At 39.3% G+C, this 26,600-nt stretch overlaps 1 protein-coding gene across 16 annotated transcripts in view; it reads left to right on the top strand.

The window, feature by feature from the left end:
• The window catches only part of CMAH (cytidine monophospho-N-acetylneuraminic acid hydroxylase), a 135,984-nt gene extending 110,052 nt beyond the window's left edge, over positions 1-25,932 (top strand). For 6 of the 16 annotated variants that reach the window (XM_063811858.1, XM_063811859.1, XM_063811857.1 and 3 more), the window contains 7 exons: positions 501-636; positions 9,784-9,924; positions 13,290-13,464; positions 14,973-15,089; positions 20,060-20,175; positions 22,395-22,491; positions 25,341-25,932. In XM_063811858.1, the coding sequence (XP_063667928.1) occupies positions 501-636; positions 9,784-9,924; positions 13,290-13,464; positions 14,973-15,089; positions 20,060-20,175; positions 22,395-22,491; positions 25,341-25,403 (845 nt within the window). In that variant the 3' untranslated portion in view covers positions 25,404-25,932. 16 annotated transcript variants of the gene reach the window in all.
• The last annotated feature ends 668 nt before the right edge of the window (positions 25,933-26,600 follow it).

Below are 26,600 nucleotides of genomic sequence, written 5' to 3'. Positions count from 1 at the left end.
TGCTCAAGGCTGCCCAACCAGTAAGTGGTGGGTCAGGATTTTCATCCTAACTGACTCCAACGTCATGCTCTTAATCACTGTGTATTTGTCAGATTATGTTGAACACACCAGTTATAATCTACAAATATAATGAAGCCATTTTCATTGTTAGTAAAGAGTTAACAATTTCAAGAATTACAATGCCCTTAAAATGTGCATGCACACCAACTACGATTATGCATCCTACCCTGTGTATTCAGCTAGGGTCCGAATGAATTGCCATATACAAGGAGAAAGCTCAGTGCCTTTGGCTGGCTTGGTAACATTTTCCTAGTAACCAATTGAAATTTCCAAGATAAAAACTCCGGGGAAATCCTCCACTAATGACATGGAGCCTTGTTCTATTTCTGCCTTAGTTACCTGTCAATTTTATCTCCTGAAAGAGTTCCAATCTGCTAGAACGTGTGTTTTTCTGTGATTTTCCAGCAGAGGAGACTCTAATCTAAATCCTGTCATTTCAGAGGAATGGAAAGCCCAATTCATTAAAACAGAAAGGAAGAAGCTCCTGAACTACAAGGCTCGGCTGGTGAAGAACCTGCAACCCCGAATTTATTGTCCCTTTGCTGGGTATTTTGTGGAATCTCACCCATCAGACAAGTATGGCTAGACACTTTGTACATTTTTACATACAACTTAACGTATGGTGGAATGAGCGACTTTGCTGTGAAAGCAGTGTGACATGAGAAGGAAAGTGATTAGTAGGTGTCTGGAACTTTTTAACAAGCTGCTGGAGAACACAGAGCATGAATAAAAGTTACACTTGGCAGCCAGGAACTCTTTCAGGAGATAAAATAACAGATAGATATTCTCCGAAAGGATCCTAGGAAAGAGGATGGCAACTGCCATTTATTATGTGAAGTGAACTGGGGACTTTTAACTAAGCCATCTAAGTTAATCTCCCAAGAGCACTATGCGTAGGAAGGGGGTATTGTTCCTTTTTTGCAGATAAGGAATCTGAAACTCAGAAAGGTCAAGGGACGTGCCCAAAGTCACCCTGTTGGAAACATGAGTTGAGAATGGAACCCTGGTATGCTTAGTTCCAAAGCTCTTTTCTCTATACCATACTGCATTCCAGAATAGAATTATGTCATTATCAGATTGAAGCTGTCTTCTCATGTTTTAGGTATCTAATGCGATTTTCTTGCAGCAATATAACTTCTGCAAATACTATGAATCATCAACAATGTATGAAATTGTTGAAAGAAATAAAAGACCATGAATTTGATCTTGTCCCCTTTGCCTATGCTCAGTTAAGTCAAGAAAACCTACATGATTAATTTCAAGATTTTCTTGAAACAAAAGAATTGCTTGCCAAATATGCAGGAATCGAAGATAAAATCTGGCAGGGTAGTTTGTTTTCTAATCTGATATCACAATGCCTATGGAAAAACTCATTTTGAATCTCATCCTAAGTCTGACTCCAGCGTCATGCTCTTAATCACTGTGTATCATCAGATTATGTTGAACACACCTTGTGTTTGAACACAATGAAAGGAAAAGCTTAATTGTGACTTAGTTACACGAGAAGAACTATTTTATTAGGTTCCTAGAGCTGTTGTAACAAAGGAACATAAACTGGGTCATGTAACAAAAATTTGTTACAACAGCCCTAGGAACCTATTACAATTTTTGTTAACAAACGTTTGTTAAGTTCTAGGGGTCAGAAGTTTGAAATAAGGTGTGGGCTGAGCCATGGTCCGTTTAAAGCTGCTGGGGAAGGATTGGTTCCCGGCCCTCTCCCAGCCTCTGGTTGCCTCAGACACTCCTTGGCTTGTAGATGACCATCTTTACTCTGTCTCTTCACATGGCATTTTCCCTGTGTGCCTATCTGTGTCCAAATTTTCCTTTTTTTATAAAGACATCAGTCAGATTGTTTTAGAGCCCACCTACATGATCTCTTTTTCACTTGATTACCTCCATAAGGACCCTATCTCCAAATAAGGTCACATTCTGAGGTACTAGGACTTAGGACTTTAACATTTCAATTTTGAGGGGAAAACAACCCATCACACGTATTTATGTTAAAATGGAAACTTTTCATGGCACCAATTAATAATAGTTTTATACATTTTTTAAAAACCAATATGCAGATTTTATTTTTAATTGACAGCATTAAAATTGACTGCAAAGTTGAGTAAAATTTGAAGAGTGTTTCATTAGTATTGATAATTTATAGTTGAGTTTTGATTTATGTAATACCCCTTTGAATTCAATGGTAATATTAATGAGTTGACACAAAAGTTAGTGAATTTGCTAAACTTGGACAGGCATAGTTTTGAAACTGTTATGCTTTTGCTTCAAAGCCAAATCAGTTCTTCTAAAAAAAATATGAACCAATTGTGTCAATGTGGATTTGAATGTTACATGAAAGTACATTTTTAGTACTTGCTTCTTTTTATTGGGAAACTTTTTGGGTATGTGTGGAACAACTTGAGCATGAGAAGCTACTTTTTGAACTATACATTTTATAAAATCTATAGATCAAGTCTTTCTGATGAAAATGTAGGATCTAAATTGAGATGTACTCTGTTTAAAATATACATTGGATTCCAAAGACTTGATAATGCAGAAAAGAATGCACAATATCTCAATAATTTTTAAAAATTGATTTCATATTAACATATTTGGATTAAGTTAAGTAAAATCTATTGATTTTACCTGTTACTTCGTACTTTTTTAATGTTGCTACTAGAAAATTTAAAATTACACATGCTTGAATTGTATTTCTATTGAACAGAGTTTAATAATTTTTGGCATCATAGACCTTTTAATAGAGTAAAATCTTAGCTGTATAGAACTTCTGGGAACTTGGGCATTCTAAATAGTGAAATCATGCTAGGTAGCAAAATTTTCTGGATAGGTATAGTTTATCTCTCTAGATGTGAAAATTTTATGATTTAGGTATAATTGTCTTCTCAGAAAGAGTATTAGAACATAATCTTTTCTTGATATCATGGATTCATCATTTCAAAGTTTTAGAATGTAATGTAACAGCTTGATGTTCCTACAGTTCACTGGAGGATAACAGGATATGTTCTAGTCCATTGAGCTGTTTGCCCCTGCACTAAACGGCCCCAGGCAGTAAAGCATTATATCTGCTTGTTACAGTTTTGCTAAGTTAGTGATCATTCTTCACTGCTGTAACAAATCTTTACCAGCAGTCTCAATCCTTCTCTTTGATTTGCTGCTTCTAGCCACCTAAGTAATTAAGTCAAAAATTAACTTACTTTCACTGTTTGTACATATGCTTATGAGAGAGGCCCTGAGCAACTCTCCTGGTGAAGGACTGCTAGAAGCCTCACTCATAGATGACACTCCAAGGAAAAAGAATCATTTTCTCAAATCAAAGCAATTTCGGTTCGAATAATACGAAGAGAATCCTTGTTGCAGTCTTTTCTCTCGCTAACCTCTCACCACTTTGCCCCACAAGCATATGCAGTTTCCAGAACATGCACAGCAGAACAGGAAAATCGAAGCCCTGGCTTTTCAACCGGAAGATGAAGGGGATACCTGGGAAGCAGAAAATCATGGAGAGATTTCAGATAGGAGGAGGCTTAGGAAAGTGAGCCCATAAAATTATGGATAAACTCGTGGGTTAACTCCAAAGCTGCACTGTGCGTGTGGACCTGACCCTAAACAGGATATCAGAGTTCATATGCTAAAAACTACAAAACAGATGAAAGAAATCAAAGACTCTAATTAGATAAATGGAACAGCATACCATATTCATGAATTGGATGTTCAATATAGTTCATATTTTAATTATCCCCAAATTTATAGATTCAGTACAATGCCCATCAAAATCCCAGCAGGATATTTTGTAGATCTAGATAATGTCTAAAATTTATAGGAAAGGCAAAGGAATTAGACTAATCAAAATAATTCTGTAATAGAAGAATAAAATTAGAGGAACATATTCTCTAATTTTAAGATTAGCTATAAAGCTGCAGTAATCAAGATAGTGTGATACTGGTGAAGGAATAGACACAGACATCAATGGAACAGAATAGAGAATCCAGAAATAGATCCACACAAATATGGCCAATTGATTTTTGGCAAAGATGCAATTTGGGGAAATGTGAATGAAAAAAGTTTTTTTGGGGGGGTGGGGAAGGAGTCTCACTGTGTCGCCCAGCCTGGAGTGTGGTGGCGTGATCTCGGCTCACTGCAGCCTCTGCCTCCACCTCCCGGGTTCAAGTGATTCTCCTGCCTCAGCCTCCCGAGTAGCTGGGACTACAGGCCCACACCACCACGCCCAGCTAATTTTTTGCATTTTCAGTAGAGATGGGGTTTCACCATGCTAGTCAGGATGGTCTCAATCTCCTGACCTCACAATCCACCTGCCTTGGCCTCCCAAAGTGCATGAGCTGCAAGCCACTGTGCCCGGCCCGGAAAAAGGCAATTTAATGGAGAAAGGGTAGTCTTTTCAACAAATGTTACTGGAGAAATTGCACACCCATACACACACACAAAAAAAAACCTACCTCGATCTGAACCAAAAAAAACCTACCTCGATCTGAACCTTATGTCACATGCAAAAAGTAAGTAAAAATGGATTATAGATATAAATGTTAATATAAAACTATAAAATTTTTAAAAGAAAATATAGGGGAAATATTCCTGACCATGGGTTAGGCAAAGACTTCTTAGATGTTGCATCAAAAGCATGATCTATTTAAAAAATTAATATATTATTCTTTATCAAAATTTAAAATGATTGCTCTATAAATAGGAAACTATTAAGAGGATGAAAAGGCAAACTATAGACTCTGAGAACATTTTGCAAATAGCATAACTGACAAAGAATTTGTATCCAGAACATATAATGAACTCTCAAAACTCAGCAATAAGACTACGATTTAAAAATAATTTTAAAAATCAACAGTAAGATTTAAAAATTGGCAAAATATTTGAACAGATACATCACCAAAGAAGATATATGGATGTCAAATAAGCATATGCAAAGATGCTGAATAGCATTAGCCATTAGGAAAATGAAAATTAACACCACAATGGCATAACTATTAGAATTAATGGCACTTTGGAAAATTGACAATACCAACTTATGTCAAAAATACAGACCAAGAGGAGCCCTCACACTTTGCTCTTAAGGATGCCAAATGGTGCAGTCCCTCTGGAAAACGCTTTTGCAGTGACTTTGAAGCTAACCTTACTGTATGATCCAACAGTTCCACTCCTGAGTATCTGCCCTAATTAAATTAAAACTTTTATTCACACAAAAAATCTATATGCAAATATTAATAGTAGCTCTATTCATAATCACCAAATCAACCCAAATAGCCTTCAACAGGTGAATGGATAAACAAGCTCTGGTATAGTCATACAACAGACTACTACTCAACAATAAGAACTGCTGCATACAACAGTGTGGATGAATCTCAAAGGCACTGTGTTGAGTGACAGAAGCCAGTCTCAAAAGGTTACATACTAAAAGATTCTATGTATATGATATTCTGGAAAAGGCAAAATTATAGGGATAGAGAGTAGATCAGCGATTGTGAGGAGGTAGGGGTTAAAGAAGGATTTTACTGCAAAGGTGCAATGCAAGGAAGTTTTGGGGGTGATGAACTGTCCTGTATCCCGATTGTGGTGGCAGTTACATGAATCTATATTTGTGTTAAGATCTATAGATCTGTACTCCCTCAAAAAGTAAAAAAAAAAAAAAAAAAAAAAAAAGGATCTCAGTAAATTTGAAAAATTAAAGATCAAAAAAGGCAAACATGGTGATTCTTAAAGAGCACCTTAAGCCTTGGTAGTTAAGGCAAGCATATTGGGTTTTTTGTTTGTTTGTTTGTTTGTGGGGTTTTTGTTTTTTTGTTTTGGTTTTGGTAGAAACAGAGTCTAGCTCTGTCACCCAGGCTGGAGCGCAATGGCTCAATCTCAGCTCACTGCATCCTCTGCCTCCCAGGTTCAAGGGATTCTCCTGCCTCAGCCTCCTGAATATCTGGGACTACAGGCATGCACCACCATGCCCAGCTAATTTTTTAAAATTTTTTGTATTTTTAGTAGAGACAGGGTTTCACCATGTTGGCCAGACTGGTCTCCAATTCCTGACCTCAAATGATCCTGCCACCTTGACCTCCCAAAGTGTTGGGATTACAGGCGTGAGCCACTGAGCCCAGCAAGCATATTTGTTTAAATCATATTTGTGATACAATCAAGTTATATTACATGCACACTTTATGGACTTCATAATCCCTTGCAAAAGCAATACATATAATAAATCTATCCATTTTGTGTTATATGGAGTACAATTTTATTTTAAATGCTAAAGGAAAGTTTATAGATGTTTAAACTTTGCTAAGATTTCCTTGATTGTATATAAAATTTATTTGATCCTGAGCTTATGCAGTGACTCATCCCCTAGCTATAACATTTTCATGAGCAATCATCTGCTTCACAAAAACATTTATTTTATCATACAGTTACTGATATTTTGTGAACAAAGGGCAGGGACTGTTTATGTGCAGGCAGGAAATGCATGTGTCATTTTACCAAGAAAGTACACTTACCTGTATTTGTCTGAATTTATTGGATAATAAGTCAGTCCTCGAGGCGAGTTTTTGTGACAGTAATCTTGTTAGGACTGCCCATGACTTCTCATCAACTGGAAGCAGCAGTACAGTAGAAGGAGCGGTGTACATGGGGATTGTGGTTTTGGTTCTACCACCATCTATCTGACTTCTCTGCACTTCATTTGTCTCATTGTTAAAAACCTGTCATCATTTTGACATGCTACGTTCTCTTGCAACGTAGCTACATGTGTATAATTGCTTAATGTGGTCTCTTGCTGATGTGTTTCTTTTTAAACTTCTTGTTGACATTATTTAGCTCTCTTGTATCTTCCAAATTTTTTCAGAAAAGATTGGTCTAAGGTTAAAACATAATTTCTTTTGATCATTGCTCTTCGTTACTCGTAAATTCATTTGTCATTCACTGAGCAGCACTGTGCTAAGTACTGGAGAACTAGAGATAAAATGATTGTCTGTTCTCAGAGTGATGGTCTATTAGAAGAGAAGAACAACTGTAATACAGAATGATCAATGCAGGCAAGGGGATACAGATGCAGGAGAGGAGACGAACACTGGATGAGTCTATGAATGCTGCATTTTAAAGAAGGAGTAGGAACTGACCAGCAAAGATAAAAAGATGCTGGGATGAGAAATTGCAGTTCAGAACAGGAGACAGGGGTTGTATGAGCACTTTAGGACATGCTACGTGATTTGGATTTTTTCCTGGAAGGATAGGGAGCCTGATAGTCGGGTGAGGAACAGGGATGTAATCAGATGTGAACTGGAGGGGTTAGTTTGTATGCCTGTGTGATGGCAAAGGGAAAGGGAGACCAATTTGGAAACTATTGCAATAACCCAGGAAGGAATAATGAATGGCAGTGGGGAGTGAGAATGCAGATTCAAGAAATATTAAGTAGGTTGAGTTGCAAGGACGTGGAGAAGAATTGGAGGTGGTGGGTACTTGACCACTTAATGTGATGCTGTCATTTAAAGCAATTAAAAGCTGTACTGTTGCATGTAAGCAGTTGGCAAATACTTTCACTTCCCACAATACCCCATCTAGATACTGATTTTATTTTTATTTTATAGAGAGACAAAGACACATCAAGAAGTTACAGAACTTTGTGACCACCACACATTATGTTTTAGGAAGAGTAATGAATAGTAACATAGTTGGAGGCAGGGAAACCTGTTAGTGAACCATGTAGAGACTAAAGGCTGGAAGAAGATGAGACAAGGTGGTGACTGTAACAGTGGGAGGATATTAATGTGTGTAAAAAGAGAAAAGCTACTGACATCTTTAGTGCAGTGACAGCGTTCTCACTTGTGTCTACAAAATTGATTCCAAGATCATAAATGTGTCACCTTAGTGCTATAGAAATACAAATGATTATGTACTTTTTACTTATCTCACTAAAAATATCTATCACGTCTGTGTAACCAATTTGTAGCTCAAGAAAGTAAAATTCCCTTTAACAGAAATGTCTGTCTATAAAACCCATGTTAGGTGAATCACAGTGACAAATCTCGTTCTCTGGATCTTTCTCTTTCTGCTCCAACACAACCACAATCACCTTCTTGTATGACATTGAAATTGAAGAGTTAAGGCTTTTCAAGAAAGATTGTGGTATGGAATTAGATTTGGGAGACACCACGCTTTTATCAATGCCACAGTTAGAAATTAGATCTCAGCCAGACGCAGTGGCTCATGCCGGTAATCCCAGCACTTTGGGAGGCAGAGGTGGGCGGATCACCTGAGGTCAGGAGTTCAAGACCAGCCTGGCCAACATGGCGAAACCCCATCTCTACTAAGAATACAAAAATTAGCCAGGCATGGTGGTGGGCACCTTAATCCTGCTACTTGAGAGGCTGAGGCAGGGAGAACTGATTGAACCCGGGAGGTGGAGGTTGCAGTGAGCCAAGTTGTGCCATTGCACTCCAGCCTGGGCAACAGAGCAAGACTCTGTCTTGAAAGAAAGAAATTAGATCTCAGAGCCCAGGAGTAGTCAAGACCAGCCTCAGCAACAAAGTGAGACCCCATCTCTACAAAATGTCAAAAAATTAGCCTGGCATAGCGGTGCATGCCTGTAGTCCCAACTACTTGGGAGGCTGAGGCAGGAGAATTGCTTGAGCCCAGGAGGTTGAACCTTCAGTGAGCCATGTTCATGCCACTGTACTCTACCTGGATGAAAGAGTGAGACCCCGTTTCAAAAAGAAAGAAAGAAAAAAAGAAATTGGATCTCAAGATGGGTTGCAACTGAGGATATGTGTGTGTAACAAGTAGATTTTTTTTTTTTTTTTTGAGACAGAGTTTTGCTCTTGTCGCCCAGGCTGGAGTGCAATGGCACAATCTCGGCTCACTGCAACCTCCGCCTGCTGAGTTCAAGCGATTCTCCTGCCTCAGCCTCCTGAGTAGCTGGGATTACAGGCACCCGCCACCATGACCGGCTAATTTTTGTAATTTTAGTAGAGACGGGAGAGGGGATTTCACCACATTGGCCAAGCTGGTCTCAAACTCCTGATCTCAGGTGATCCGCCCGCCTCGGCCCCCCAAAGTGCTGGGATTACAGGCATGAGCCACCACGCCCAGCCAACAAGTAGATTTTTAATGGTTTTGAATGTAAAAGCTTTTCAGATTTTACTCCCAAAGTTTTGTGGCAACTGTGAGGGCTGAGGCTTCGCTGGCTGCACAGCCTGTGTCAGACAGCTGGGTGGAGAGCTGGGGCTGGGCTGACTGCTAATGGTATGGCCTCAAGCAAGTCATGTGTCTTCTCTAAGGCTCAGTTTCTCTCTCTCTAAAATGAGCATCATAATAGTGCCTCATGGGGCATTGTGAAGGTAATCAATTAGTTCATATTACACACTTAGTATAATGCCTGCCAAATAATAGTTAATCCATATATTAACATTAAATACAGGAGTGTGCAATTCCCACCTATTTTCAGTAGTCAGTCTTGCTGCATCTAACTTCAATTCCAATCACCATGCAATTATACTTAAAAACAAAGTATAAGTACAGCCTTCTTTGACTGACACTTCTTCTCTAATTAGGGACATTAGCCCAAATATAGTCTTTATTTTTCCATGGAATAAGTGGAGGAAGATTGGAAAGTGAAAATGTGGAGAAAATAAAACAAAACAAAAATCTGTACTCATCAGACCATGCACCTGAGAATAAACTTTCTTACATGGGAATGCTTTTATTTCTCAGGTACATCAAGGAAACAAACACCAAAAATGACCCAAATGAACTCAACAATCTTATCAAGAAAAACTCTGATGTGATAACATGGACCCCTCGACCGGGAGCCACCCTTGATCTGGGAAGAATGCTGAAGGATCCAACAGACAGGTTTGGCTTAAATATTTTTAGAGGATAAAAATGTTTTATAATTTTTTTTCAATACTATTAGAAAATAAATGGCTCACCTCTGGCCTCTTGACAGGTTCCTATTTTGTTTGTTATACAGTAAAATCCACACATCACTTTTTATTTTATTTTTTTGAGATGGAGTCTCACTCTGTTGCCTAGGCTGGAGTGCAGTGGAGCGATCTTGGCTCACTGCAACCTCCACCTCCCAGGTTCAAGCGATTCTCCTGCCTCAGCCTCCTGACGAACTGGGATTACAGGCACATGCCACCATGCCCGGCTAATTTTTGTATTTTTAGTAGAGACGGGGTTTCACCATGTTGGTTAGGCTGGTCTTGAACTCCTGACCTCATGATCTGCCCACCTCCACCTCCCAAAGGACTGAGATTACAGGCGTGAGCCACTGCGCCTGGCCTACCTCACTTTTTAAAAATGGAAGTCTTACCATTTAAATAAAATGAACTATCCAATAAGTATGTCACAAATCTAGGGGAAAAAAAGACTGAAATTTTTCCTAATCTTTTCATCCTATATAACAGTGACTCAAATGTTTTCATCATCTCAGAACCTTACTAGCGAGTAAACAGTGAAGAATCTTTTATTAAGTTCCATTGATACAGCTCAAAAATAAATTATTTTATGAAAGTAAAAAGCAATAAGAAAATTAGTTTTCATATCAGTGCAAATATTACCCAATTTCCCATTCCACAGATAGTACATTTGAACAAGTAACAATAACACACTGGAAATGCAATCCAAGAAAAGTTAACATGATGCCACAAAGCTATATTTTTTTGAATACTACTCTAAGCCAAATGAAACCATCATGGGCTATTTGGAAATGGACTAACATTTTGGAGACTGGTACATGCAATTACCAAAAGCTCACCCTCTCCCAGCCTTACCTCTGCAAAGTCAGTATGAATGATAAATCAGCTCATTCTGTCTTTTGCTAACTTCCCATATTAAATGAGTTATCAAATCTGGTCAATTCTCCTTCATAAAGCACTCACAAATCCATCACTCATCTCCAGCCTCTTCTGCCCTGGCCTTAATTCTGCCTCTCAAAATTTCTCACCTAGACTCCTGCAGTGCCCCCCAACTTGTATCTATGCCTCCCTCACAACTTCCCTTGATCCATCTTTCATGCCAGTGTCTTCAATCTGCTGGTCACAATCCATTGGCAAGTCACAAAATTAATGCCATTGCTCACAGCCAATGTTTTAAACATGAAATAGAATAGAATAAAATGGAATAGGATAGAAAATACCTGAGTACATTGCATGTAACAAGGGTATTATTTCATGAAACTTTCGTTTCATAGGTACCCTTGGTAGGGGGACTCCAGGGTCCTAATGTAAAATGTAGTCTTTACTGGGATGATAGGCAAAATGTTTGAAAGCCCCTGCTCTTCATTGCTGACAAAGTAACCTTTCTAAAATGCAAACATTCTTGTTTAAAACTCTGTAGGATATCCTTAGTGCCTCCGGGATAAAAGTGTTTTTAATTTTATTTTCCAGGTCTAAAGGTTTTTAATTATTCCAGTTCTTAGCAAGGTATTCAAGAGCCTTCGTCATTTTACATTTGCCTAACTCTCCAAAAATCTTCTCTTTCGATTGCCCCAGCAGTAGTTTTCAAGCTTTAATGAACATCGGAATAATTGAAGAGACTCACATAAATCCAGATCCCTGGACTCCCTTCCCCCACAGATCCTGATTCAGTAGATCTGAGGTAGAGCCCAGGAATCTGCATTTGTATTCTTGTGCCTCACCAAAGCATTCTGGGTGACTAGAAAGTCAACACTGTTGGGTCTTAGAGCTAAGACAAAGTGTAGAGGACACACAGAGACCAAGTGCTCTAACTGCCTTGCAAGGGGAAGAGGAAAAAATTGTGACCAAGGAAAGCTTAATCTGGATCTTTGGCATTTAGAGATGAGGAGGATGTCACGAGTAAGTAGAGAGGAGAAAGAGATTCTAGTCAGAAGCAATGGCATGTGCTGGAGAAGGCAAGTGTATAATGGGTTTGGTGAATGCGGATACTTTGAATGAGGGCATAAATATATGTGATTCATTCAGAAATGATTTATTGAACTCCTTCTGTGTGCAAGTCTTCATCCCAGATACAGAGGATACAGCTGTGAAGAGGCTTTTGCCCTCATGAAGCCATCTGTCTTCCTAAGTAGAGGGCTGGTGAGTGAAAGCAGAGGAAAAGGGTGAGGTAGGCGGCAGCCAGGCTTGGAGAAAGGCCCCAGAAGCCAGTGCAGGGAATTTGTCCTGTGAGTGAGGGGAGCTGCAGAAAGTGATAAAGCAAAGAACGGACATTACTGAGTTTTGTTTTAGAAAAACCATTTCAGCTTTGCAGAGAAGGGACTGGGGAACAGGTAGAACCACTGGAGTAAGGGAGAGTGGTTGAGAGGGTGTGGCTTTCTATAGAAAGAGATTAGTGAAGCTCTAGACTGAGGCAAGGCAAGGAGTTGCAGAAGAAGATTTGAGATACATTTAGAAGGAAGAAGCTTTAGGATTTGGTAAATTGTTTTTTTTTTTTTAACAGAAACCAGTACATCTGTAGCTTTAGGCATATAAAAGTATAGTTTTGAGAAGAAGGTCAGCTACTGCCACGTCTTTATGAGATGGGCACCTATTTCCCTCCTTATATTTTCTTTATCCAGATCACATCCTATTCCATTCTCGGGATTTAAAATTCCATGTTTTATGCAAGGATACATCTTCACATGGGATGGACAGAATTCTAGGATTGTCAGAGAACTCTACCACATTACTGGCTGGGTTTAAGGATAAAAACTTGCATCTGTCTATTGGCTGTGCTTTGATTAGGACAGCAAGAGCACCATATATTAGAGACACAAAGTTCTGGGAATTTCTTAAAGATAGGCTAAAGTCATCCATATATCCAACAAATATTTATTGAGCACCTGCTTTGGGTTCAGTCATGGTTGCTACTTTCACCAAACTTATATTCTAATTGGGGTGGGGAGGCACGAATGTGCAGGCATCCACAAAATCATGGCCAGATTATAAGCAACATTTCCGTAATTTACTTGTTTGGAACAAAGAGGCCCAAATTAGTGGTTTTCACACGTTTTTTTCTAGACATAGACTTCTTTCTTCAAATGAAATCTGACTTAGAAACCTATCACACTAGACAATAGGAGCTGCTCTGATTTAGGCAATGGTGGGACCACTGAGGCACTTTTGTGGGACGCCTTGTGAATTATCTGAGGGGTCTCAAAGCTGCTAGTCTGGTTGACTTTTGCTACTTAAGTACTAACTTTTGCCTTCATTACTTGTTACTTTCTTTCACTGTTCTCACACCTTTGTGTCTTTAAGCAAGGGCATCATAGAGCCTCCAGAGGGGACAAAAATTTACAAGGATTCCTGGGATTTTGAACCTTATTTGGAAATCTTGAATGCTGCTGTAGGAGATGAAATATTTCTTCACTCATCCTGGATAAAAGAATACTTCACTTGGGCTGGATTTAAAGATTACAACCTTGTGGTCAGGGTATGCTATTGTTCCTCTTTGCTTTCTTGTATAATGGAAATACATGAACACCCCTTTGTTTTCCAATAAGCATTTATTAAGTCCTATCAACTGCCTAACAGAGAACAGATTTCACAATTGATCAGCAATGTCTTGTTGAATATTTAGAGAATGTACTGAAGTCCCTAAGTTTTTCTTTTGGAACATCTTTTATCTGCTATCACCACGTGTTTTTTGTTGTTTGTGTTTGTGAGTGTTTTTGGCATGGCAGGAACAGCTATTTAAACTGTGGGACTAGAAGGTAGGATCCACCCAAAGAGGTAATCGCCTGGAGCAAGGTGAGGTAGAAGCAGGTAACCCTTATCTGCAGCTATGCTGAGGCTGAATTGCACAAATTAAGAACTAGGCCTAGGTCTGCAGCTTAATCTAGACCTAACACATACATACAGAGCCACAAGCTAAGAAAGAGTTCATGTTGTAACCTAGTCACCAAAACTGGACAGATCTCCAAAAGCAAACGAAATACTAGCAGACAGAGGGTGCAAGACAAAGAGGAGGTCTGAAATGGGACAGGGGTAACTGCAAAGTCAGTGAGTAACCAGCCACCTGTGGCTTATATGAGATGCCTGAGGTTGTGCAGGGGAGCAAAGTTTAGGGATGTCATCAGGAAATGGACAACACTCACACTCTTAAGACACAAGTATTCGTTACCCTCAGGGTAAGAAGTACTCCCAGTTTATCTTTCAATTCCTGAACATTAATGCCAGATAATACTTGCTATTCTCAAAAGCAGTGATCCCCAAAAACCTAGCTGGGGCCCATGGCCAGTCTGTGACAAAGTTTTTGCTGGCAAATAGTGAAATAAATAAGAGAGCAGCTATGTATATCAACTCTCCTTTCTTGGGATGAATTGTTATTATTCCATGACTAAGTCCTTTCTATTTGGGGGGTATTAAAACATTATTTCTTCAATGAAATAAAAGGGTAGCAGAGGCAAGGTTTTTTTCAGTCCTCACTTAGCCAAATAAATGGTTAATGTCTATATTAGTTCCCAGATAATTTCTAGAAAATTGTCTTTGAAATCTAATGACCTAGGAAGCATTGGTAAATGGTATTTTCATTAGGACAATTGGTATGAAAAAGAGAAAAACTTTTGACTGTTTTTTATAAAACATTTTCAGTGAAACCATTTCTATTTAGCTGCTATATGACAATGAGAAACATCTCACATTTATTTCCTCACCTGCAAATTTATGGTGGGATTTGATGTCTCATTTACTAATAGTACTTCAGATAGCGATAACCAGCTGTATACATTTGATGTTAGTGACATGAAGCGGTTTTGCTAATATAGACTAGGATTTGAATGTTACAGTTCAGGTGAGAGAAGAGACTCTTAATATTAATTTCCCATTCATTCCTATCATCTATCATTTAAGAGCATTTGAGTCTTACACATTCTTAGAATTTTTAAAGACCTTGACCACTTGATTGACATTCTTCTCTTTACCATGTTGTCATTTGCACAGATGATTGAGACAGATGAGGACTTCAATCCTTTTCCTGGAGGATATGACTATTTGGTTGACTTTTTAGATTTATCCTTCCCAAAAGAAAGACCACAACGAGAACATCCCTATGAGGAAGTAAGCAGCAACACTGGTGGAAGTCTGCTTTTCTTCCTTCTTTCTTTCTTTCCTTCCTTCCTCCCTTCCTTCCTTTCCTCCTAAATAAACTTTTAATTTTAGAATAACTTTAGATTTACAGAAAAGTTACAAGGATATTAATTATAATTAATATAATTATAATTAATACAAAGTATTATTAACAACTCACTTTACTATGGTATATTTGTCACAACTAACAAACCAATATTAAAACATTGTTATTGATCAAAATTCACACTTATTTCTTTATGAGCCATTCCCAAAGATTGACTTCTCTGTCTGCTCACTTCCAAACACCTGCTCAACCTAAGCTGTTATTAGACCTGTGAGCATTGATCTCTACCTTCATTTTCCTCTGCCCCTCCCAATGGGTGTCTCTGGAAAGGGAGTTAGATCAACATGAAGCAACACATATTTTATTGAATTCAAGTTCTGAACAAATCCCTCGCCAGTGGCAGCATTATGTAAAGATCCATGACATTGGAGACAGTGTCAAGATGGGGACTGATGCCCCTTTCTGCTGATCATGATTCCTGATTAGGAGGCTTTGAGCAGTTATTTAAGCCGTCTGAGCTTTAGGGGTTTTTGTTTTTGTTTGCTTGCACAGGGCTTGCTCCCCACTTGCCAGTTTGTCGTGATAGTTAAATGACATAATATATGTGAGCATGCATTGTAATTTAAAATTGTCTATGAATGTAAGAATCATTAGTTATGAGGATATACGGTCTGCCCTTAAACTTATTGTATGTGCCATTTAAATGTGTGATGTCCTAAATGTAGAGGTTTAAATATACCTTCACCTAATAGATGTAATAAATGTGCTCTTGAACTACATTTTAATAAATTGACTAGTACTTGCTATTGAAGAAATCCTATATGGAAACTTCAGTAAAACTAATAATCTGCTACCTGATTTATAGGTAATAATAAAAAAAAAAAACTGGCACTGGGCACGGTGGCTCACACCTGTAATCCCAGCACTTTGGGAGGCCAAGGCAGGTGGATCCCCTGAGGTCGGGAGTTTGAGACCAGCCTGGCCAACATGGTGAGACCCCATCTCTACCAAAAATACAAAAATTAGCTGGGCGTGGTTGTGGGCACCTGTAGTCCCAGCTACTTGGGAGGCTTGAGGCAGGAGAATCGCTTGAACCCAGGAGACGGCAGTTTCAGTGAGCCGAGATCATGCCATTGCACTCCAACCTGGGCGACAGAGCAAAACTCGGTCTCAAAAAACAAACAAACAAAAAAACTGGATTTTTACATGTAAGAAAATCCTGTGTGAGGCACCGTATAGATGATAAATAGGCTTACATCTTTTTAGACAAAATAAATCTTTACATTTATTGCTTTATATATCAAACACTTACCAAGCTTGCTTTATGCCAAGCACAGTGTTAAACACTTTGGAAATGTTAAGACATTTAATCCAACAACAACCCTGTGAACAGATACTACTATCTGCCCCCATTTTGCGGGGGAAGAAACTGGGGTTATAAGAGTTAGAATAACTTGCCCATGGTTGTACAGCTAATGAATGGTGATGCGGGGCTTTAACTCAAGCAGTCTAGCTCAAAGTCTATGCTCTTAGCCTCTGTGTAGCCTTTCAAATCTGAATTTACAAAACCTATAAATTGAGGTGTCTTAGCCTCAAGAGATTCACCTTTGAAAATTTTTAAATAACTTCATTTAAAATATTTAATTTGGAAAAAAAATCACTTTTTCACAGCTTTCCATAGTGCATCTGCTGGATAAAGCAAGCAGCAGCTCTGTTGCAGATTTAAATACACCATGGGGCAAAATCATGATGCCTGCTCTGCACATGGTACTGTTATACTGTGGCTTGAGGGCTTTTATCTCCCAGGATTTTAGGGAGAGTTCTATATGCTGAGGTTTGGTTAAAGAGGTTATGCCTATATGTGGAAGAGCTCCTTTTCTTGCTACCCGGAGCCTTCTCATATTGCCTCCCTCCTGCCACCTTTTTGGGAGGTATTAATTGCCTTTCAAACTCATCATTTCTATCACACTGACTCTCCATTCTTAAATGCATGGCTCCTGTAGCTCGCCATCCTCCTGCTCCAACCTGGAAGGGCTCCTCTCTAGCTCTGCTGCAAATCTGCTACCTTTCACTGCCTCCAGACCCCACCCATGCCTTTCCCTTCCTTGCTTCACTTCTATGTGGGACTTTCTGCTTAACTGTCTCCTGCCTCGTGGTGTGTAAGTTTCAGCATGTAATTCTGGGTGACTAATCATTTTCCATAGACACCGGAAGGCATTGCTCCTTTGGCTTCCAGTTATAGACAAGGTTGCTCTAAAGAAAACTTATGCTAGGTTGATCCTCCTTTCTTTGTGGGTGACTTTTAAGAATTACAGGATTAGTCCATATTTACTGATAAAAAGACTTTTTTCAGCTGATTTGGGGCTCTTACGTATAGGTGTAGGATCTGTCATCCAGTAGGCTCTACTTACAGAGGGCTCGCACACTGGTTCAAGGCACATCTCATAAACTGGTGAAGCTGGGTGCAGACTGCATCAAGTAGAATGCGGGATGAGAAGGGGGCAGGCCTGCTGAGCTCCGGCTGATCTGAAATTTCCAGAGAACTTGGAAATCTGGATTTTCATGTGAAATACCCAAAGTTATAAATGTAGAAAGCTGAGTCAATGTTCTTAAAGAGTTATAGACCATGAAATGAGAGCTAGGCTGTATTTGGCCAAAGGATCATCAGTATGCTTTAAGCTGTGAAGGTGAGGAGAGAAGCCAGCTGGGGGACCCCCGAGTGCCAAAATGTGGAGGCTCTTGCTTTCAGCATCACAAACACACTACCTGCCCTTGTTCTCCCCCTACCCCAAAATTGATTCTATGTATTGAGAGAACTGTCGAAATATATTTGACCTGGGAGCCATATATAGGGTAGGGAAGGGGCCAGCTATCTCATGGACATAACTTTTGTGCTTGCCCTGCTGTCATCCACAGTACCTACTTCTCTTCCCTCCACATCTGAACACCCCTCCATGTACTGTCTGGGATTGTACAGCCTCTGCCCTGCATCTTCGGTTTCCACTTGTCTGCATGCTTTCTAGATTCACGTAATTAGTTGAATTCTCCTGTCAATGAATCACTTCCTTTCCTTTTCACTGTGGCAGTTTATTCCTGTATAATTGCTTTGCAACATTTTAGTTGGATCTGGAAATGCAGAGGAGATAGGTTATGCACGCAATTTGTCCGTCATCGTGAACCAATAGTCTTCTCCTTAGCCCAGTGACAGTACCTCCTTGTTTTCCTGAATATTCTTTTGCGTTCTTTTGGAGTTCCTCTTTCCCCAGCCACTGCTTAAGTCTCTTGTTTCCTTCCAGGACTCTGTGTTCATTCCACTGTTCTTCCCAAGTCTCTTCCTGGGTAAACTCACCTGCTAACATCACTTTTCTGTTAATGACTCCAAAAATAATCCCTATGTCCGGCCCAGAGCTCTCTCTGGCTATCTCCAATGCTGTCAAGCTTTAGGTTCTTAATAGTCAACTGCCTGCTAGATAGAATTGTCTGGATATCTGAATGCTTAATACATAATTTTCAGCTTGTTCAAAGTTCAATTCCTCATCTTCCTTTAAAATGTTCTCTGTCGTTCTTCTATCTGATCGTTGGTAATATCATTCTCCAAGTCAGTCAAGCTAGAAACAAACCAGTAATCTTTGGTTCTTCCCTTTTCCTTACATCCCCAAATCTAATCAGTCATCTAGACCTTTCCATTTTACACCCCAAATATTTCTTAAATCTACTTCCAATTCTCCTGTGTGCTTCTCTCCCAGCTAAAAGGCCAAAAAAGGCCATTTACCCTGCATTGGGAGGAACCAGGTCCTGGTACTGCATCTTAACCAGGCCGACCTTAACCTGACCAAACTGTAGAATCATGTTTCTAAACCTCTATTAGCAAAACTCTGCCCTATGTTTGTACCCTCAGTTCACGATGGATATAATTGTTTTATACAAATGGTGCAAAAAAGAGAAATAGATCTAAAAATGCCAAACTTCCAATCATTCTGTGTCATTTAATAGCCTGTCACTTATGGAAAGTTTGCCTCTACTGATATTAGCATGATATTTACCGGGAGAAAATTTGTTGCAGACACTGAAAGGGCTCCTCTAAACTCTAACATTGGTGCCGATGGATTGTTAAAACTATGTGCAACCAAGGATAACTTCTCTTTATTTTCTTTATATAAGTTATCTCATTTTTTTCTCTCAACAGTCTCGTAATAGAGAAACGGAGGCTTAGCAAGCTTAAGGTCACATAATTAGTAAGTGCAGGGCTGAGACTCAAGACCATCTCTGCTTGTCTCCTAATCCTGTGCTGCTTTGGCTCTTCAACAGTTTAAAAGTTGGGATTCTTTAAGGATAAGGATCTTGACCACTTGATTTAAAGTAATCCTGTTCTATGACAGGCCAGAAACTATAGACTGTTGTGAGCTTCCAGGCTCTGCTTTGCCTCTGAATGTTCAGGTGGAGACTTGAACACTCGGCTTTTAGAATGACGATAACAGCAAAGATTTCTTGAGTGCTTACTATGTGCCAGGCTTTAAGTATTTTATATACATCCTCACAACAATCCTATGAGGCATGTTCTATTATTGTCTTCATTTTATAGATGAGAAAGCCAAGGCACAGAACGGTGACCAAGATCACACAGCTAGAGTCTGGATTTGAACCCACGAATCTGCAGTTTGTGCTCTCAGATGCTCCCCCTGCTCTTAATCCATTTCCTGTTTTCCTTCTTTCGAGTCCTGCTGCACTTAGCATCTTTCCTTTTCTCCTCAGCCTGTGATATCCGCTCCCGGAGACTCTTCTCCTTGGCTCTCCGTGCCTCTGCCATCATGGGCAGCTGCTCCTCCCAGGGACAGGAGGGATCCCTACTCTGCTTCCTGGGTTGCCCCTGCTAGTGGTTCCATGTCTATTTCAGATCCATAGCCGGGTGGATGTCATCAGACACGTGGTGAAGAATGGTCTACTCTGGGACGAGTTGTATATAGGATTCCAAACACGGCTCCAGCGGGATCCTGACATATACCATCACCTGTAAGTCTGGAAGCACCTGGCGCCCCCAGGCCATTGCTGAGGATGCTGTGGATATGCATAAGCAGTCAGTGACTGCAGAAGCCCCCAGATTCTGACTAATATGTGAGATTCCACCATTAGAGCTTCATTCCTTTGTTAGTTTGTTAAAAAGCAAATCTGGTTAGGAAGGTATAACATTAAAGAGTCATTTATACATTCATGTGAATGTGTTATTGCACCCTTCTGGAAGTGGGTTTTGGTATAAGAAAGAGAAATACATTATAAGAGGGAAAGGGTATGTTTGCCAAGACAAGAATGAGTATTTGTGTGGCAAAGGCATGGTCATTGAATTAGTGAATTCCTGCATCACATTTTTGTCTGTGCTCACCTCTGAGCAAGAATTTGGTGGGCTAGTTGGTTTAAGGGAATGGCCCACTGAGTTTCTGTCTGCCTGCACTTCAAAACTGTTTAAGTCTTTAGGATCATATCTAGAATATTTGCACTGAAATTCAGAAAGGGCAATTTGCCATTTTTATATTTGCAAAATAATCACTAAAGGAAAGAGTACTTTTTCTCATTACCACAGATCCTCTGAAAAAAAAATGCAGAAATTTAATTTTAAAATTCTGATTATTTAAAATGTGTAAGCAAAAGTTTGTACTCTGAGCTTGCAAGCAGAGGCATTTATTAAAATTTCTTTTTTACTTATTTCCTTTTGAATGTTTTTAAATGATATGAAAAAGCTTAAGAATCGGAAGCTGTGTAAAATAAAAAGGAAGTAACCCCACCAAGCACCTCTCATGAAACCCTGTTTCCTGCCCTTCCCTCCACCCACTCTTATGGTAAGCTTTGATAATAGCTCAGTGTGTATCCTCCCAGGCCTGTTTCTGGACATAGCAACATTTCTCTACATATATTTGTTTTCAATAAGATGTCCCACGTAGTTGGTAGTGAGGGAGTGCTATTGTTGCCGTTGTTTTTATTTTTTTTTAATTTTGGCAAAGCACACGCCACCTTTGGGATGTTGCTATTGTTTTTAAATGAAATCTTAGTACAGATATTCTGCAACTTGCATTTTTTACTCATCAATATATTTTAGATAGCCTTCCACATTGGGACATCCGGGTCAACCTCAAATCTTTTAACAGCTGTAAGACATTCCAAGTTTTTTGCATTTTCAGCGGATCATATACCTAACTCTTGTTCTAGAAAGAAAGGAATCTGGCAACTTTTGAGGGGATCTTGGGGATTTTTTTTCTTAAGAAAATAATTCCATCTTGGAAATCACTAAACTCTATCTTGTTCTATTGTGTTTTGGTAACAAGGGTCACAAATGTAAGATGTCATCATAAATATTGGGAAGCAGTCACAGTCCACTTTATCTTGTTGCTCTGAAAATGGGATTTGTGAATTTACTAAACATTCTTCTGGTTATAAAAATAATACATATCCACTGTCAAAAATTTGAAAAAATATTTTAAAATGAAAAATTAAAACTACAAATAATCCCACTACCCAGAAATAATAATTGATATTTTGGTGTCTAGCTAATCTTTCTTTTTTTGCTTCCAAGCACATATACCATACATACTTTTCTACCTGTGTATTTATCAACGCGATTTTCCACAGTATTGTATTTTCCTACATCATTTTTAATGCCTGCTTACCTGATACCACATACCTATATTAGCACTTTATTTAACCTCTTTGACCTGTAAGTCATTTCTAACTTTTCACTATTTGAAACAATGGCAAATAATCATGTGGATGTGTCTTGCACACGTTCATAGTGACTTCTGTAAGTTAAATTCCTAGGAGCGGGGCTGCTGGATTCTATGAATACAGCGTCTAGGCTTTTAGTGCCCTCTGCCAAATCGTTCTTCGGGAAGCCAGTTCACCTTTCCAAAAATAATGTATGAGAGAATACATTTACCTGTACATTCACTAATACTAGATTCTGTTGCTTTTGTGTACAAGATATAGATCTAGATTTTCACATATAAGGATTCCTTAAAGCAAGGAACATCATAGTACATAGTACAATAAAAATAAGACAAAATCTCATTCAAGGGACTATCTGTATTCAACACCCTGAAAGTTCTGAGCTACATCAACAGCTGGAACAGTACAGAAACACTATCTCTCAGGGAGGACAGAGTACCAGGTACCAGATAGATCCTGGCAAACGAACAGGCATGGAAGTTTCCAGAGCACATTCCCATGCTTTATCTCTCTTACAGGTTTTGGAATCATTTTCAAATAAAACTCCCCCTCACGCCACCCAACTGGAAGTCATTCCTGATGTGCTGTGAGCAGAATGGGCCTGGGATTTTGCAAGTAAGGAATATCCTGTAGGTTTGGGAGCCATCCTACCGTGCATCCCGTGACACTCTCTTTGACACCTAAATTAAGCAGACACTTTGCCTGACAGAAACCCGACTTTTGGGGGACTGAGAACAGCTAACATTACAAGACCATTCAAGTGTTTTAAAAAGTAAATAAACAGGCTAGGCGTGGTGGCTCACGCCTGTAATCCCAGCACTTTGGGAGGCCGAGGCGGGTGGATCACCTGAGTTCAGAAGTTCGAGACCTGCCTGGCCAACATGGTGAAACCACGTCTCTACTAAAAATACAAAAATTAGCCAGGCATGGTGGTGCTTGCCTATAATCACAGCTACTCAACAGGCTGAGGCAGGAGAATTGCTTGAACAAGGGAGGCAGAGGTTGTAGTGAGCCAAGATTATGCCATTGCACTCCAGCCTGGGAGACAAGAGCAAAAGTCCATCTCCCCACCCCCACCATCAGAAAAAAAAGTAAATCAGTAGTGCATCCAGTCCAGAGTCCATAGAACCTTTGGCCTGGTTGAGGTAAACACACAGCCAATAAGTAAACAAAACCAAAATCGTCCAGGTTGTGAGTGTTTAAAACATAATCCTGAGTACACGAGGGAAAGCAGCAACAAAAACTCAAGAGAGACAAACTAAAAACCAAGGGTGAGATGGAAAGCAGCACCTCCTCATTTCCAACAGACCTCTCTCCTCTTTTGGACTAATGACGATGAACTTGCCTGGCACAAATCAGATTTGACATTCCTTTCCTACAGCCTGAGATATGATTTTATTAAGTGAATTATAAAACCTGTCTCAGCTGGGCTCAGTGGCTCATGCCTGTAATCCCAGCACTTGGGAGGCTGAGGTGGGCAGATCACTTGAGGTCAGGAGTTTGAGACCAGTCTGGCCAACATGGTGAAACCCCATCTCTACTAAAAATACAAAAATTAGCCAGGTATGGTGGTGGGTGCCTGTAGTCCAAGGTACTTGGGAAGCTGAGGCATGAGAATCGCTTGAGCCGGGAGACGGAGGTTGCAGTGAGCCAAGACTGTGCCACTGCACTCCAGCCTGGGCCACAGAGGGAAACTCTTGTCTAAAAAAAAACAAACAAACAAACAAAAAAAAAAACGTGTCTCCTCATGCTTCTGATTGAAGGGACCATATAATATGACTGCAAAGACAGTAAACTCCTTGACTCATGCATTTATTTATTCCACAACAGGTATCCCATCCCATTGTGTTATAATAATCTATTAATTGTTTTTCCCAGTAGATACTGAGATTCTTAAAAGTAGGAACTGTCACCTGGGTAGCCCTAGTGCCTAGCACAGTGCTGAGCACACGTATGGTTTTATTCCTAATATGAATTCAAGGAAGGAAGGTACAAGTGAATTTCTCTTTCCCATTGTCAGCATGACTCGCCTCTTAAAATAGGCTTCAATGTCTTTAGCAGTAAAATTAAGGTTTGAATTAGAATATCTTTTACATACTTTCCAGTTGTAAAGTTACTTGTTCCATATTCTAATCTAGCATAAAGCACTGGGCTAGAACTTCTAAGTTATAATTATAAGCTAGAAGGGATGCTAAGGAAATCCACATGCAACTTTATTACAAGGTAGACTCTCATGAGCACTGTATTTGTTGTACAAACTGATTGTCGGGAATACTGAGGAAAGAAGGATTGCATGTGAGGTTTTGAGATGACCAGGAAGAACATTGTAGAGAGATAGCATTTGAGGAGTAAGGGGTAGGGGATTGGCTTAAAGATTGGGAAAAGTTTCAAACAAGCTAAAACAGAGAGAGAGGAAGAATATCCCAGACAGAGAGAGTGAGTGAGGTTAAAAGGTGGAAAAATACAAGGTGAATTCATGCAATGGCAAGTCTTCCTCATATGGCACCGAAGTAAGGGAAACCAGGAAAGGGGCAGGAGTGGGAACTGGGAGAATAAGGAGAGTTAAGAGGGCTCAATGCAGATGCTGAGCAGGTTTAGCCATTGTGAAAAAGCAACAGGAATAAAAGCTAAGGAGGCAGCAGGTAGAGCAACAAGTCCAAGGTCTTAGAGATGGAGCAGTTTTGAAGGAAGACAAATTAAAGGTGTTTCTGTATAAGTGGGTGAATGAAGTGGAGCAGAGATGAAGGCAATAGAAATTAAGAGATCACTGTGTGCATTTGGACATTGCTGTCTCAAGGAGACTTGGAGTCTGACCTTTTGAGTTAAAATTCCAGCTCTGTCACCTACCATATGACCTTGGACAAATTATTGGATCTCTTTGTGTTCCAGATTTCCATCTGTAAAATGAATGTAATAGCACTTACCTCACAGGGTTATGTCATAGTATAAGGCATGTCTAGAAAAGTGACATGCCATGGTAAGTGAACAATAGATGTTGACCATGTCAGCCCCATGAAATAAACAGGAATACCATGTGGCCCACAGTCAGTTGGTAAATCCTTAAGACTTGGGAGGAGGGTCATATTCCAGTTCACATTCCAGTTTTAGATTCTCACTTATCTTAAAGCATTATAGACCTTGAACTAAATAAGAATAAAAATTTGCCCCAGTGCAGTAAGAAAATGAAAAGGCATTGAAATGAGACTCATACTGTTGTTCATTAATAATATCTTCATTTCACAGGAATGCAAAACCACATGAAAATTTCAAGAATTCACTGATCTGATGCAAAATAAAAATTTATCATTACAGCTTGAACCCAGGAAGCTTACAGCAAAGAGACTATGCTTTATGACATCAGCAATAGATAATTCCACGTTGCCTTTGTGATTTGTATATATAGCTTACATTTGTGGATCACTACATAGCCAGATTCAAAAATATTTTACTTGTTCCATCCACAGTTCTCTACAGAAAGAACCAATGAACCCAATAGGAACAAATTCTCTGTGGAAAACAAAGCATAACTGTAGTAGATACGAATCCAATCACAGAGGAAACAGGAAGAGAAAAACATCCAAGACTACAGTGAAAACTGGAAATGGTCTGTTTTCGTGATATTCGTATGATTAAGATGCAAATTTTTTCTTAGGAAAATGTGATTGTTAACTAGGATTCTGTTTTAGATGTTGACATTTCTAACACACACACCACTGATTTGAACTTCAAAATTTATTTTCTGATTATATATGCTAGGTCTGATTCTGAAGATACAAGAATTCAATGGTGGAATTTGTCTCCTGAAATTTCTAGATTCATAATTAGAAGTGTTTATTACCAACTTCTCGCTTAGATTAACATCAATGATGTTTGATTATTCTGGTTAACTGCTCACATGCATAACAATAATGCTAGAAATTCAGGAATTATAATTTTGTGATTTATACTGTGTGGTAAATGATTCAGTTCTCACTGCAAATAAATATAATGTATATCAATGTAATGTAGGTCAGAATGTCTATGGTGAGCAAATAAAAGATTATTTTAAAATATGAATTTTTCTCATACTAAGTCTATATTTATTCTCCTGCTATCTTTCCAGTTCTCTCCTTCTGATACCCTGATACCACCCGTTCTTTGACATCACCAGGACCACCAGTTCACTGACTTGATATCAGCTCCTATGTCCTCACTTCCCTTTGCACTCCTCTCGCATATACCCCACATCTCCTGCTGTCTCCCCATCTCCAGTATCTCATGTCTCACTTCCATTACTTAAATAAAAAACCATGAAATCATCTTTCTACTTGGCTCTCACATCCACTCTGTCAACAAATTGTCACCTCCATCTTCAGAATATACCCAGGGTCTGACCAATCTCTACCACTTCCACTGCTACCAAGATCAGAAGAGGAAGGAAACTCAAAGGTACGATAATCTTGGCATTAGGGACTGATTTTCCTCCACAGACACCTGCCAATTCCAGAAAAGGACAAGAAACTGAATGCCTCAAAATTTGCTCAAAGCCATTTACTGGGAGATGTCTCGTGGTCGACACACTCCTAGTATGAAGTCACCCTAAAGAGTGACAGGGAAGCTGCTAGCTCTTGTGTGCTGCCACCACACCTGGCCCCCTAACTTGTTTTTTGAAGCAAAAATATTGACACCAACACGTGACAAGAGCATGTGGGGAAACAAAAATTTCAGGACAATTTCAGAAATGA

The sequence above is a fragment of the Pan troglodytes genome, chromosome 5 (assembly GCF_028858775.2).
Source record: "Pan troglodytes isolate AG18354 chromosome 5, NHGRI_mPanTro3-v2.0_pri, whole genome shotgun sequence".
Lineage (NCBI taxonomy): Eukaryota > Metazoa > Chordata > Mammalia > Primates > Hominidae > Pan > Pan troglodytes.
This window is presented reverse-complemented; position numbering and strand designations above follow the sequence as displayed.